Genomic DNA, 15,692 nt, shown 5'->3' on the forward strand with positions numbered 1-15,692 from the left:
CTATTCTTTTTTTATTGCCTAAATCGAAAGATTATTACTCCTGGGGTACGTACTTCACGCTTTTAGATTTTTAATTGACAATATCTACTTTTCGCGATTTAACAAAAAGTGAACAAATTCAAGCGCGCGAAAACGCGAAGGCTAAGTATGAATGCTGGGAAAAGCCCGTGTGACGTCATTCTGGTTCCGGCTTCCGCTGAGTGAGGCCACCTTGGTGCTAGGCTATGAGCGCCGCTACGATGCAGGCTGCTGGCAGGTAGCAGAGTACCCAGCTAGCAGATAGAGCTTGGCTTGAATAAGGATTATTATTACCCTATCAAACGAAAGAAACTTTCCGAACTTAGGTAATTTTAATGGGTGATTATTGAGAGATGTTTTCCTGAGCTCTGTGCCTCATGCATACATTGGTAATCTCAGACAATGTAAAACCCTGTCTACTTGTACATATAGAAACTAGGTCCCTGTGACGTCACGTGGAGTGGAAACTGGGATTTCCAAAACCAAGTAATATGTATATTATGAATACACTACGAATCGCAACCAATACCTCTCGTTTTCTTTGATGAAGGAAACTACCCTATTGAAACATAACATTATAGACTCGTCCGTAGGTGTCCGCCGGAGTGCGGGCTCTTCATTCACGTCTTACTCAAATACGGGGAATGGGAAATGACTCACAAATAAACGAATGGTTAAAGCCAAGTACGGAAGCTGTTTCGCTGCGCTCTAGCTACAACGATATCCAGTGACTGTTAACTAAATCAAAATTTTGGAAAAATATACTGTTAAGTCAACGTTATCCATAATAAAACCTTCCAATCATGCGAGAACATATGAAAAATAAACTTACGGCGCATAGGCTAATTTTAGCAGTAAAAAGGTTCTCCAAAGAAAAAATTCCATGTTATCTCTACGATGATCACAAAACTAACTACAGTAACATAGCACTCGCATATCTCATCATTATCATAGATCAGCGTTCACTACACGGTTATTTCATTTCAAAGACACAAGCTAACGAAATTAGTCTCTTACAGCAAGGCGCCGGCTTACTGACTGAAATGAGAATGGAGACAAACGTGCAAAACGTTCATCACAAAACTCTTTCAGATTTCCACTCCTACTCAGCTAAGAACCCGGTCGTAAAATGTACATACAACTGAGATCCCTACGAAAACTTCATGAATAATACGGTCGCAGTCAAAGAGAATCACTACTCCGCCCACAAAAGAGAGCCAACGGGAAGTACTGGCCCGCATGCAGATACGATAGGCCGAGCATAGCTCGCTTAGTGAGGGGAACGTTGAGTTGCGCCCACAAAAGCGGATGGAGCCTCGGTGACCGCTTACAAGTGTTATCATTTGATAGCGACTGAAGAGCTGCAATGGCAGCTGATGAGCATAAGGGATAAGCCTCGAGAGTCAGGGTAAACACCATAAGCCCTGAAATTTCTCCACCTCCCTACCTCGGTTTCCCGAAGATTACGAATTCTCACCGGGGAAAAATAAATAATTTTCCTCAAAGGGAAATGTTTAATACGCAGGGATTTATTATCGTGCGTCCGCATTCTTAGAGGGTGGATGATAGTGAATATTTAAAGAATAATGAATTAAGAACCTTAAGAAAATTATAAATATGATATACACAAAAAAGTTTTTTACGAGAAAACTCAAGTGATACGGCATCCAAGGAGGCATTCCTGTAAAAATAATGACCCGAGAGTCAAATAAAATAGAAGACGTGCAGGATTTATATATAAGTATGCTGGGATAAAAGAGAAAAACATTACATTTTATTTCTAATCAGAGGGTATGATTAAAAAGATATTACGTTTAACTTGGTAGAAAACTCATTCATTCATAGCTCTGCTTACAATCGTACTTTCATAACTCAAAGCAAATTTAACTCTTTCGAATCGCCACAAAGGAGCCTGGTGGCTTACCGTCAGGCAGAATCATTAAACACCGCCATACCAACTGCTATCGTAACATATCGCAGGAGCCCTAGCATCGAACCTGAGTAAATCCATTGGAATCTCTTCAAATTGAATCCTCACACAGCGAGATTTCTACGGATGAGTACTGTCCCCGACCTTCAATGAGTAAAATATAGATTTTTCTCTGGAGGACAGATTAAAAACAAGTTTCTTAGAAACTGTAATTATTGTAACTACATTTCCTACATTTAAGTATAACATTTTTATGATCTCTCTTACCTTTTCTCTCAGCAGATCCCGTACCCTTCCGGCCTGGTGCCTGAACTGGTGCAACTCGAGCTGCAGCCGCAGGCATCTTTCGTGCCAATCCACGCCGTCTCCAATGATTCCCTCATCGCCGAGGCCCCAGACGCCCCCTCCGGCCCCAGACGGGGGCGGAGGGGGCAGCAGGGGCGACGAAGGACCCCCCGCAGCCATGTCACCACCCATCATCACATCCATGGGGTCCACGCCGTCCGAGATGAGCGAAGAAGACGAAGAGGGCGGGCGACCTCCACCACCACCGCCTCCCAGAGACGACCCCGAGGAGGCGGCGGAGAGCGCGTGGAGGCGCGAACGGCGCGGGGGCAGACGTGGGCTGCCTCCTCCCCCGGGCGGGGGCGGCGAGGGGCCCGCAGAAGACGTCGGAGGAGAGGAAGAGCAAGCCGACAACTCCGAGAGGCGGGAGAGAGGATCGAAGAGCTGGGAGATGCGGGGGTCGTGATAGGGGGCCATCGGCGCGGGAGGTGGCGGCGGCGCGCCCCCCTGGGACGCCACCTGCGCGTACTGCATCTGCTGCTGATGGTGCAGTTGGAGCAGGTTGAGATTTTGGTAGTGCGGCTGGGAGAGAGAGGCCTGCGCCCCGAGGTGCTGCGGCGAGCACGGTTGCGGAGACTGCGGAGGCTGACGGTGGTGTTGATGGTGCTGGTGGTGGGAGGGGTGGCGAAGGGGAGATGCTCGCCGTCGCGAGGGCAGGCGGGGACTCCGGCGGTCCCCGGCGTCCTCCATTGTGTCCACCGGTCTTAGGAAGCAGACGCGTGCGAGACAGGGAAAAGACGTGGAGCGGATAGAGTAAACGACCCACTAGGAAGCACTATTGGAGAGGCTGACCCACTCGCAAAACTACACTTTCTTCCTAGTCACGTACTCACTCACCATAAAACAGGCAGCCTCGTTTTCTCTCCCTCTTTGTCTACCTTAAAATTAAATAAAAACAAAACAGCAGCTACAGGCGGTTGCAGCACTAGGGATGAATCACCACCTAGCTCAAATTTTAGCTCCTAAGAGGAGGAGGTGGGTTAAGAGGTCGCCACGCAGTCTTGGGTCGTCAGGGAGGAGGGAGAGACGATCAGTAACAACGCAATCGTTAACAACGGGGGAGGCAACGAGCTCCAGTACGTCCTGAGTCTCATTTCACAGGATTAACGTCCCGACACGTCTCCGACCGTAAAAAACGGAGCGAAGATGAGCGAAGAGAAGTCTCACTGAAGAATGGGGAAGGACTGAAGAGTAGGACCACAAACGTCCGACAGGGGAGATACTGGAAGAGACAACAAAAAAAAAAGAGTTAAACAAATACACTAAAGACATTCCCCGGAATCACTTATCCCGAGGCGGTGACATAATACACTTATAGATTTTAATATTTAAATACATCTAAAGGAAGACAAACAGATAATATTTTCCAAGAATAGTTCAAAGGAGATCTAAGTTATCTAAGAATTGCAGCAGATCTTGAAAAAGTAGATAAAAGACCACTCCATTCACTGGTCGAGATAAACAGTAAAAACACTCCATCTTTTTCCTCCGCTCAGTATTTAACAAATAAATACAAACTTAAATTAATGATTACCCAACAAAAGAAGGTGTGACATACAGTGGTGTAGCCAGGAATTTCGTTCGGGGGGGGGGGTCCAAAACCAGGGTAGGAAATTTTTGAAAAACGAAGTGCTAAGTAATGCGTTTTTAACTAATTTTAACACTTTTCATAAAAACAAAATTTCTTAAAAAATAAATTTGCTAACGAAATATTTTGTAAATTCATAATTTTTTCTATTTAATAAATAATTATTCAATATTTTGTTTTCCTTTATGAAGGTAAATATTTTATTTTTATACTTCGGGGGCGGGTGTCCGGACCCCACGGCTACGCACTGGCGACATAATAGCAGAGCAATGCGGCCTAGTAGCACCCAGCCGTGCAGCGACTGCATCCCATGCGGTCCATGAATAATAAACCCAGAACTTGAAGTAAATAACAAAGGATTCTCCCGAAATTACATTAGCATTTCAGAAAAATTTTACAATCGGTACTAATACGAAATAAATCAAAGTTAAAGAAAATTATTCATCATAATTATTTCAAAGGCTCAAACGCAATGTTTTATAGCTTACAATACAGCCTCTTCTTCAAGGTTGGAGCTAAAAGAAAGCCTGATTAAATGCTCAAATTCGCGAAATTATGGGAACACAACTAAAACGCACTCAATTATTAAATAACTCGTCATTAAATAAACAGAAGTCAAGTTAATTTCTCTTGGAAAAAGTCAGCATAGAATATGACACTTCAAACGTGTGAAATACCTTCGATTCTACAAAGGATATAACAGCAACGTCGCGGGAGCTGCAAATATCTGATTACCATTATTCAATGTTCTCCGCCGTCATGCTTTTCAAGCCTTCTTCCTTCTGCTGAAATCGGATTATAAAATATATCCCGCGAGGTAGCTTTATTTCGCAAAAACCGAGAGGAATTTCTCATGTAAAATTTAATTCGACAGAAATGCAGCGTATGTATTGCAATCCGTAAACTCGTATACGTGTCCACATTTTATGAACACAACTAGGATATGTCAAAATGATTCCGCAAAAAGGGTCAAGACTCCATCGGGAGATTAATTGAAGTGCCTTCTCGTCAACTACACTTTACAATTTAATACCGACTTCGACTGGTAATACTGGTAGGCTGCCAAGCGAAACAAGACATTTTAGTGACGTTATCAAATAATCGTATTATCTTAGAGCTTTTCCATAAACAAAAAAATATTTTCCAGACGTGTTTTAAAATAATAGCTTAAAAAAGAAAGTGAATGTTCGTAAATATGTTTTTTTTTCAAGATTGTAGGACTGAATTCCACAGTTTAAATATTTTAGTTCCCCATTGGTCACTTAGGTACAAGTCAATATTCCCCAAAACAGTACTTCAGGCCCTTTACATCAATATTATTACCAATGGATGATGACAAACATACATACTTGACTAATATGTATGAACCCGCATCCTTCGGAGAGACACGCTAAGTTAACCCGCTGTCACTAAGGGAGAAGATACGGAATGATTAGCATTTGTTCCGGAATAACTGTTTCGATAGTAAAAAAGTGACAAATGGCTTCATTACTTTTATGGCTTGAATTCTATTCACAATGAATGCTACATTTTTCCAAGAAAAGAAATCTGACGACAATGACAGCTTAATAAGCTGATTATTTATTATTACCCCAATTCACCAACAAACTCACTGGGCATCAAGTGATTCAATGACAGTGACAGAAAAGCCACAGAATTATAATAGGCCTATCTCACTAGCACAGAGAACAACCTGAATTTAAAAAGCATCTACACAAAATCCGTAGTCAAACATTCAGGAGAAGTAATACCAAGCTTTAAAATTCATATACAAATTGGCGTGAAATAAGTAGAAGTGAAAAGATTAGCTGATAGAGGAATTGAGTGGAGAGCTGCGTCAAACCAATCATACGATTGCTAACCAGTGATAATGATACCAATACATGGAGTAATTACGTCACTATGCGCTGCAAGTGAAAGTAGAATACACTTTGATAAGACGGAAATGAGTACAGAAAAGATCGTAGTGATATAAATATAGACGAACAGTTCTCGTATGACTCCTCATTCCTAATGGAAGAAGATGCTTTCATCGTTCTCGGAATTTCTGCTCGAGAGGATGATAATAATAAGAAATATCAATAAATAAAATACAGCGACGGAAGCAGAAAAAGACATAGGACGGAAATGTCGGCAAACCCGCGTTCCCCTTTCTCTATTCACATACAGGCTAAATGACACGTCATTAGTGACCGCAAATATTTCCCAGGCAGAATAATTTGTTCTGCTTTCGAGCATTATATATTCTTCGAAGCAATATAAAGAGGCATCTAGTTAACAGCTACTCACTAAGCTCTCCACCGCAATACTCAAGAGGTTCGTAACTCTGTTACCACTAAAAGAGAATATCGCCGAGTCGAAACAGCATTTTCTTTTCGAATCAGCCCAAGAACGTGATGATGATATCTTCAAGCCGTTGCTTCACGCTCTTGGCCGTATGCTTCGCCGTGGTGGTGATGTCAACCTCAACACCATCTATGGATCTTTCTTGCCACTCCATCGACATTCGGGAAAGAAACTTCACCAAGGGATCCACCAATTGTCCGGTGGAAAGTGAAACAGATTCGGATCCTTTTCGCGTGCCTAGCGTCATAGTGCAACTCAGGTGCTCCGAAAGCCGAAGGGGCTGTAACTGTGGGGAAAACAGACGTTGCACGACTGTTTGGCAATCCATTGAGGTCTACTACCCAAGGACCAACCGAACGTGGAACAAGACAATTTATATGGGCTGCATGTGTGCCGACCCGCTGGTGCGATGGCATTACGACATTCAGTGAATGTAAAGAGTGACTGCGTGACCGGATTTGCCAAAGTGATCCCATATCATCATGCCGTACAATTGCATACACTACTGTGCATTTACTTCAGACCATTAAGACTTGCAAAGAACGCTGTTGCTCATTTTTCATCACTTCATTACACAACGTAATTATGTTCAGTTAGCAAATGCCATCACTCAGACAGCTTCGTCCCACGCACTCTCTACACCAATGTAAAATGTAGCTCATGTCATGAACGAAATAAAATTTCTTTTCCAACCCCTTTAATTTCGATTTTTTTCTTGATTCATTTCCGACCTTATGGATATTGTTACCCACTGTCCAAATCGACATTGTCGGTCTTTGATATTTTTAATCAACATTTTTAATTCCCAATCCTATCATGAATTAACCTAGTGAAACATATAATTTTCCTCGACGGTAGTCTTATCATAGTGAATCCTATTACGAGTTCTGCAGGATACTTGTGGTGCCATTATCTTTAATTTACATTCCTTTCCCACTCAACTAAAAACAATGGAATAACGCTCGCTATTCCCCGCGCATGGAAGCAGTAGAAGCCAGGACTACCAGTATGCAAGAGGACTGCATATAGGAGGCCCAATTCCACCCCACAGAAGGCTGATTTCTATTGCCACTTTGGTCGCATTTCAATCTGTTTTTAAAATTGTCCGCGGCGCTGTAATGCGATCCGCTGTAGTGCTATACGATCCGCTTTTTGTCAATATTTTGCAATTTAATGTTTGTCATTGCGAGGAACAGCATTGAGAAGTTATGAATTTGATAGAAAATATCATCATGTATCTAAATTTCGGTTGACACCCTTGAAACTCGGATCAATTTGTCCGTCAGCGACACGAGTGGCGACTTTTGTAAACCCATTCAAATGCGCGGTTGGTGACAGCACATTGAGAGGCAGACTTTAGGACCCTCTTTTGTAGTATTCGAGTCTGTACGAGACTTCCAAACATGGACGAATCCCATGTATTATTTAAAGGAAAATACCCGAAATTCAATTTTAAAGATCGTGCATTTTGAGGTGAAAATATATAGTCTGGAATTCAATTAATTTATCTTCCGAGAGGTCCTTCTTAAGATGGCCAGATTTGCAATTTCTCGGCGTCAATTGAAGAGGAAGTATCAGAATTCCATTGTTTGCCGTTCAGTGTTCTAAGAACTTGTATCTATCACTCCTGTCGTTTATCATCGACAATAGCCTCGTCATAGTACCATCGAGCATTCCAAAGGCTCTAGTACTGGAACCACAATTCCATCTCAAGATTTGTTATTCCCTGTTTCACTGGCTCGATTCTTCGCTATAAAAATATTCCATGATCTCAATAGCATCCTTGATATTTTCAGCAAGCAGTTTTTTCGACTATCCGTTTGGCCCCGTCAAAATTGACCTCCTGCCCCCCTCAAATCCAAACTTATTGGCTCATAAAGAATTAAAACCATAGAATCTAAAATTTCAAAGCTGTGAAAACCCACGACACGTTCGAATAAAGATCATTCAACATATTTAGTATCTAATGTTTAATCATAAGACAAAATACAAACTAATTTAAGAAGTGATGATGTAACTTCCTCCCAGAAATTTAGTTATTCATATAACTCAGCAGATCATTGCTTTGTAGGAACATAGAATGAAAGTCAAGCGACGTAGGCCAAAGAATATCGTCAAATATATAGGGGAGAGTTGCCTAAATCGCACCGCTTCCCAAGTCCCACCACCATCCTATAAAACAATTTATTAGATATATATGCAATCTAATGGCTGGATTTGGAACTTCCTGCATCACCAAGCACACCACACTTCTATTGTGGCCACCAGTGTAGTGACAAGTCAGGAGTTTAGGTATTAAGAAAAGTAGTGTATCTTCTGCTATTTCTTTCGTCTTTTTACAAGAATATTGAAAACAAATAAATTGTCTTTACATAGTTTTAGCTACATATCATATTTTTGAAGTCTATTAAGTTCCATTTAGTGTTCTTAACAGCGTAGTATGATCACGTGTTTAGGCAGTGGAAATGATTTCATATATAAAGGCGGTCGCTACCAAATCGCACCACCTCTCTCTAAACCTGTGCGATGTAGGAAGTCTTAAAAAAGCTGCCGTGAAAAGACTTTTCCAAGTATTAAACACTTTTTCAAAATAATAATAAATTTTATTTCAATTACTGCAGATTTTTTATCAAGCAAAAAAACTACATATATTCTTAATGTCAAAGAATTGACTTATTTAACTTTTTTTCGTTCTTTATGTTACGGGTATTTTAATGCACATGTTTGCTCTGTTAAGGAATCTAAAAATAATCATAAATTACTTGCCTCTCCGCCTCTCATTGTCGTTGAAATATCATTTCCTGATTTTGGCTTCCAGTGGTGCGATTTAGGAAACAGTTGCCTAGATCGCACCATTTTGCTGAGGTTTGAAATTGAATTTCTATGCATGTTTTCAACCTGTAATCGATTGCTCCTAAAAACTGTGAGAGAAGTAAACACTCCTCCTCATATTAAACAACATTAAAACTTATACTTCATCACTTATTTTTGAGTTAATTCGTTTTCTCCCAAAATTGGTGCGATTTAGGCAACCTTCCCCTATACTTAAGATATCGTATTAATACTCGTACATTCATGTTATTGAAAATGTGAAAATTTCAAACGCTAAATTATATTTATGAAATTACAAATAAATTGATGTAAGTGTAATAGAGAGTATTTTTGTGTGAGCAAGTACATTTAGGGCAAAGTGAAACTTTTATTTCAAAAATAGTTTTTATTTAAAATAGTGCATCGTTTGCATACAATAGGGTAGTTTCCTCCATCGAAGAAAACAAAAGGCATTGGTTGCGATTCGTTACCCACCATTAGGGTATTCATAATATACAAATTATTTCGTTTTAGAAATACCGGTTTAGACGAATAGCAATGGTCCATTTTTATCCTCATTTGAAAACGGCCAGATTGGCGCCCACGCGATGCCACTCACGTGACGTCACAGGGACCTAGTTTCTATACGAGTAGATAGGAGTTATACATCGTATGAGATTACCAATGCATACATGAGGTGCAAAGCTCAGGGAAACATGTCTTAATAATCACTTATTAAAACTGGCTAAGGTCGGAAAGTTTTCTTCGTTTGATAAGGTATTAATAATCCTTATTTAAGCCAAGCGCTACCAGCTAGCAGGGTAGTCAGCTACCCGCTAGCAGCCTGCGTCGTATCAGCGCTCAAGGTCACCTCACAGGGCGGCAGCGGGAACGAGATATACGCCACACGGAGAGATTTCCCGGCATTCATACTTACCCGTCGCGTTTTCGCGCGCTTGAAATTTTTCACTTTTCATTTAATCGCGAAAAATAGATATCGTAATTTAAAAATCTAAATGCGATAAATACGTACTCCAGGAGTAATAATCTTTCGACTTAGGCAATAAAAAAATAATAGGAAACCACCCTATTGCTATAAAAATGTTGCCTATGCGACAAGTTCTCACCGACGTATCAAAATAGGTTTCACCACGGTAACTGCTACTGACTGATCAGAAAAAGCGAATGCATTGAAGAAGTAAAGTCTGGGCTGTACAATAAACAAAATACTCTTTCACAAATATTTATCAACATAAAGCAGTATATCAATTCCTCCAAATGACTATTATTTCCGTAAAAAGTTTAGAGCCCAAAGACTTCTAAACAACAGGTGCTTATGCCCACACTATAGTTTCGATTCTCACACTTATTTTACACGTTTTTGTCCTACTCCCAAGCATAAATGTATTTATCAAGATCTAGTTTCTGAGCATATGTGATTCATGATATTTATAACGGTACAAAATTATTTGTGCAAATAAGAACATAATTTATTATGACGAAGAAATAAAAGTTAGAGCGTAACTGATAGATTCAATTGTTAAATTCATTTCCCTTTATATCAAGACTCGCAAAATTATCTGAGATATGGCCTAAATCTATACGCATAAGTCATCCACGTTTACATAGGTATTTATCCTCCCTATTTAAAAAACAATTTTAGATTGAAACAAAATACACAGCAGAAGTCGTAAAATAATCAGTCGTTGGGGGCATGTATGTAAAAATTGTTCACCTCTTCGTGTAATAATTCAATGTCAGTTCAGTTCTCGCACACAATGCGCATTTTCAATGAAAGAATTACAACCAATATAAGGGAAATTAACACTAAAAGTATTTAATTTAAAAAAGGGAACCCCTTCTTTGTTTTCATTCGGAATAATTGACAGCTGTCAACCGAAACACCATATTTATATGAGGGGGTCAGAAGCCAAGGGGTACAAGTGATTTATTTTCTAAACATAGTTCCGTACGGAAATTGATAGTATAAGTACACCAAAACTTGATGACCAAGGGATACGTGTGAGTCTCCGAGTCAGCTGAGTCAGCACAGAACAGAGACATTAAACTGTGACTTAGGGAGAACTGTGTTTTTAAAACAGTACTGCTGACATCCACTGAAAAATCAAATGCACTAATAAATATCTAGTTGATTTCGTTTTGTTTTCTTTACGTAATTCCTGTACCTAACTCTGTTTGAAAGTAGAAATCAATTGTACCCGTTGACTTCTCATCCCCACACATATAATTCTGCAGTGCTACTACCTTCACATCTTTTGAGTTAAATGGCCACATAAAATAGCAATACAGAAATATTATAGCAAATAATACATGCTGAAAAATTACATTCAATCCATGCGATTAGGAATGAACTCTATAACTTCGCACACAAAAAGTACGACAGGAACTTGGACACCAACTGAAAGATGGGGTGACAGAGGAGAGAAAATCTACTGTACTGTTAACGAAATGCATCTATTATAATTCAGCGCTTTCGATGGAGTTGGAATATTGTATTCATAAAATTATCCCTGAGCTGAAATAGGTAGAGGTAAACATGAATTATTATTTCGGTATCATATAAGCTACTGTGCATACCTCAGTCCAATATGTAACTCGTTTTACATATCATTATTGCAAACAATCGACAATCACATAATGCGTTTTTCCTACAATTGATCAAAATTTTGGCAGAGTATTTACAACACACCAGAGATTAAATGATCGATTGTTCTAATTCTTTCTCCTAAGCCAAAATCAGAAAAATGAAAATAATAACAGATGCAAACGTAAGCCACCCCACAAAAGAAAGAGTGTAAGCATAGTAACAATAAAATAGCAATTGAAGACATTTAAATTATTGAAGTAAATTCTAAAAAACGAAATGCAGTAGACGAAGTAAGAATATAACAAAATAACAGAATGCATGAAATGAAACATTCGAAAGGATACTCAAAATAATAAATGGATTAGAACACTCGTGGACACTGTCAGAAACTTCGAACTTGTGCGTGGCAATAGGGAAAACACATTTAGTGGTCTATGAAGAATGCAAATAACTTGATTTAAAATTAATTTTTTATGACCAGAAAAATTTGCTGTGTTGTGTTATGCATACCTATGTATAAATGAGACTCACCTAAAATTCTGAAATTATGCAATATTTATACGGATACAATTCATTCATTCTATACCAGCAGCAATAGAACGTATGGATTCTCCATTGCTCCTCAGAGTAGCTACCTCCAAAATGTGTTGAGCAAATTCTTTCCGATCGATATTTTTACTACAAAACACAACTTCATGGTGAGCTGCAAGCCAGCTAACTGCATGAATTTTCGAGGCAAAGAATGCATAAAAAGAATCGATAGACAAACATAGTAGTTAAATAAACACCCAAAGCACAGATAAGAATAACGCGGCCCTACAATTTAGTTAAACGTCGCGTGAAAATAAAAAATAAGAGAAACTCAGGTTCTTTCGCTCTTTATCGTCCAATGAAAGCACCCCTCTGGTACATTCGGTCACATAATTGAAAATGATTGACTACAAGTGGTAACATCTCGGCATTTAGAGAAATATTTCGGAAAAGGAATCTTGCCCAATGCGAACTCTTACCCCTCACTACCCTAATAACGCTCCCCATTTCATTTTTCATGGTTCTCCACGCAAAACATTAAAATGAGTCATTTGCACGAAATCCTTAACCACAATACTAGACAATGGGCAATGTTATACCAGCAAAAATACCATCGTATTACCACTTACAATTAGCTACCATAGATACAACTCCAATTGAATTGGTATCAACCTCGGAAAATGCAAACAAGACTTATACCATTTTTCCTTACAATGATACCACGCATAAGAAACACCATAGACGAAATTTGTCACGACAAAATTATTAGGCATTCGGAATTTGACCGGGATTTGAATCCGAATCTCCCTTTTGCCGGCCAAGTATGGTACCACTTACACCACCAAGCCACCTTCCATCAAGTAGAATCTCAGGCAATCTCAGACCCGGTCAAGTTTCATCCTTGATTTATGTAAATTTACACCCGTGCACGTGACTGCGCACAAAGTTCCATTTTTCATGGAGTGTTTTGATTTTAAAAAAATCTTTAAAATAATCATCGCAGCACTCCCATTTTCCTTCAGCTGACCATTTGAAAGAAGTTACAAATAACGCTTTGATGGGGACCGCGAAGTCTTATCGCATCAACAGTTTATAGCACGTGCTCAACATAGTCCAAAATACTGAGGGTCCGAAATCCGGGTGTCGTGATTCAACCAAACTTGGTAGTAGTCTTGGGGCGAGGCCCTCGAATCACCCCAGGGTTATATTGACAAAATTTTAACCAAAAAACGCATTTAACATTTACAAGTAAAATGTATCCCCATCAGAACGACCAATACCCATGTTTTGTCGTAGTCCAGTGGTTACAGGGTATATTGTAAGCAGATGGGTGACTTTTCGCTGAAAGAATGGAGCTCCGGAGGAAGACCTTTCCCTCTCCGGGTTTCAACGGTTGCAAGGTCTCCGGGTTCAAGAGGTCACTCATCTGTATACAAGCCATCTGTAACAAGAGCCTTCCTAGAAGCTTCTTGTCGGTAAATTTTGCTTTTAATTCTCCGAGCAAGAGATTTGTTGATTCTCACAAGTGAAGCACAAAGCTTCCCGGTTACGTTTTTTCCTTTCCTAATCCGCAGAATTTTGAAATTACAAATAATAAAGAAATACGATTCGAAAACTAACCTTGAATTGTAAGAATATGAGTCTATAACATGATATTGCAAAGTAAAAGGAAACCAACTGAATGCTTATCGCTATAATGCGTCGATTTGTGACAAGGACACGGCACAAAAAAAGAGGCTTCCGTAAAAGAAAGCATTAAGAAATGTTCACGCATAACAATAGAATTTTCAGTGAAAACCGCAGGCTTCTTTAGAATAAAAGGTAGAAATAAATGATGAAAAGGAAAGTGTCGACAATGACGCTAAATCTAGGGGCAATGCCAAGCCATGAGCTGTGTAGCGACTTCACTACAGCAAACAATATGCACCAGTCGTTCCTAGGAATAAATTTCATCTGTAAATAGTTATATACCTTTTTGTTAAAACTATTGGTTATATAACCCCATATGGAGGGTGATTCGAGGACAGCGCCCGATGAAATATAGCAACGCAAAGTTTGATTGAATTCTGACACCCGGTTTTTGGACACCCCTTGTGAGTTCCCGACAGCGTCCGAAACATTATGATAATTAAAATACCGCAAAAAAAGGCTAGGGTTGCTCTTACTCAAGCCGGATACCGCTTCACGACATTCAGTATCAATCGGCATCGGAAACACTTGCCGGACGTATGTGCGCGATTGGGCAGGACGCCAACGAGATATCGAAACACCCGGAAGAAAATTATCAAAAACGGTCTTCCCCCAAACGAAACGAATGAAATAATAACTGATATCGCAAAATTTTCTCTGGGAAAAGAACCCTATTCTTTCTCCGCACGTCATCCATCCACCAAATCAAAAAAATCCGCTTGGTATATTAGCCAGCCGGCAAACGACTGATAATCATTCACTCTTCAGAGATCTGAAAACACACTGTTATCCAGAGGCATTCCGTGGAAACGACTTCAAGCACACTATTTCAGCAAAGCAGCAAACGTTTCCAAGGATGGCGTCATCGAGCAGTTGTCTCTTATTCTTTGGTACATCTCTAATAGTATTGGCAATGGCAGCTGCCAGACCAGGACTGAATCTCCAGTGTCAATACATTGACCTCAAATCAAGAACCTTCCCGGAGGGGTCAACAAGCTGCCCAGTCGAACGTGTGATTGACGAGGACCTCGAGGGGTCCCGCATCCCAAGGATCATAGTGCATCTCAAGTGTTCTGAAACCAGCGACGGCTGCAACTGCGGACGAAACAGGAGGTGCACATCGGTTACTCAGCCCATCGAGGTGTACAACCGGAAGAACAAGAAGACGAAGAATATTCGTCTCTACATGGGTTGCATGTGTGCTGATCAGCTACCTGACATCAAGATGCCTAGTCTAATGAGACAGTGAATTTCTGCTTTACCTGCTCAAGTGATGTGCATATCTGTGCTTACAAGAAAAGTTCAGTACTCTAGTGTTTTCACGATAAAATTACACCAGCGGACACTTAGTGCACGACGGAATAATATGGTTACCGATTAACATGGCTATAGAAGATAAATTTTTATTTTTGATTCCATCCAGCTTTAAATGGTAATGATCGCCGCCATTTGCAATAGTCATACATGAACATTTGCTCAAGAATATTTATTTATTATTTTATATAATTTGTTTTTAATAATGCTATTTATGTGTACACTGTTAATTTATTGTGTCTTAAGTTAACTAAAATAAATTCAATTAATTGAAAATGAAATCATTATTTTTTTCTGAAAGAAGACACGAGTTTGAACAATAGTTTGTAAAATGCGAAATAATTCTGTTAAAAATAATAATAACGAACACATTTTCAATACGCGCAAATTCTCATTCCTCTCCAAATTGTACCAAAGTCTCACACTAAGAACTAGGTAAATATCGACCACTCTAATCCACTGCATTGATTTAAGAATTCAAAATTGAAATGGCCTAAATATAACTAGAACAA

The 15,692-nt window shown here is 39.7% G+C and overlaps 1 protein-coding gene across 12 annotated transcripts in view; it reads right to left on the reverse strand.

The window, feature by feature from the left end:
• The window catches only part of LOC124153473 (uncharacterized protein CG43867), a 681,094-nt gene that overhangs the window by 481,397 nt on the left and 184,005 nt on the right, over positions 1-15,692 (reverse strand). For all 12 annotated transcript variants that reach the window (XM_046526646.1, XM_046526651.1, XM_046526649.1 and 9 more), the window contains one exon: positions 2,216-3,515. In XM_046526646.1, the coding sequence (XP_046382602.1) occupies positions 2,216-2,983 (768 nt within the window). In that variant the 5' untranslated portion in view covers positions 2,984-3,515. The remainder of the gene's footprint in view (positions 1-2,215; positions 3,516-15,692) is intronic.

This window comes from Ischnura elegans, chromosome 2, assembly GCF_921293095.1.
Source record: "Ischnura elegans chromosome 2, ioIscEleg1.1, whole genome shotgun sequence".
NCBI classification, from domain to species: Eukaryota; Metazoa; Arthropoda; class Insecta; order Odonata; family Coenagrionidae; genus Ischnura; species Ischnura elegans.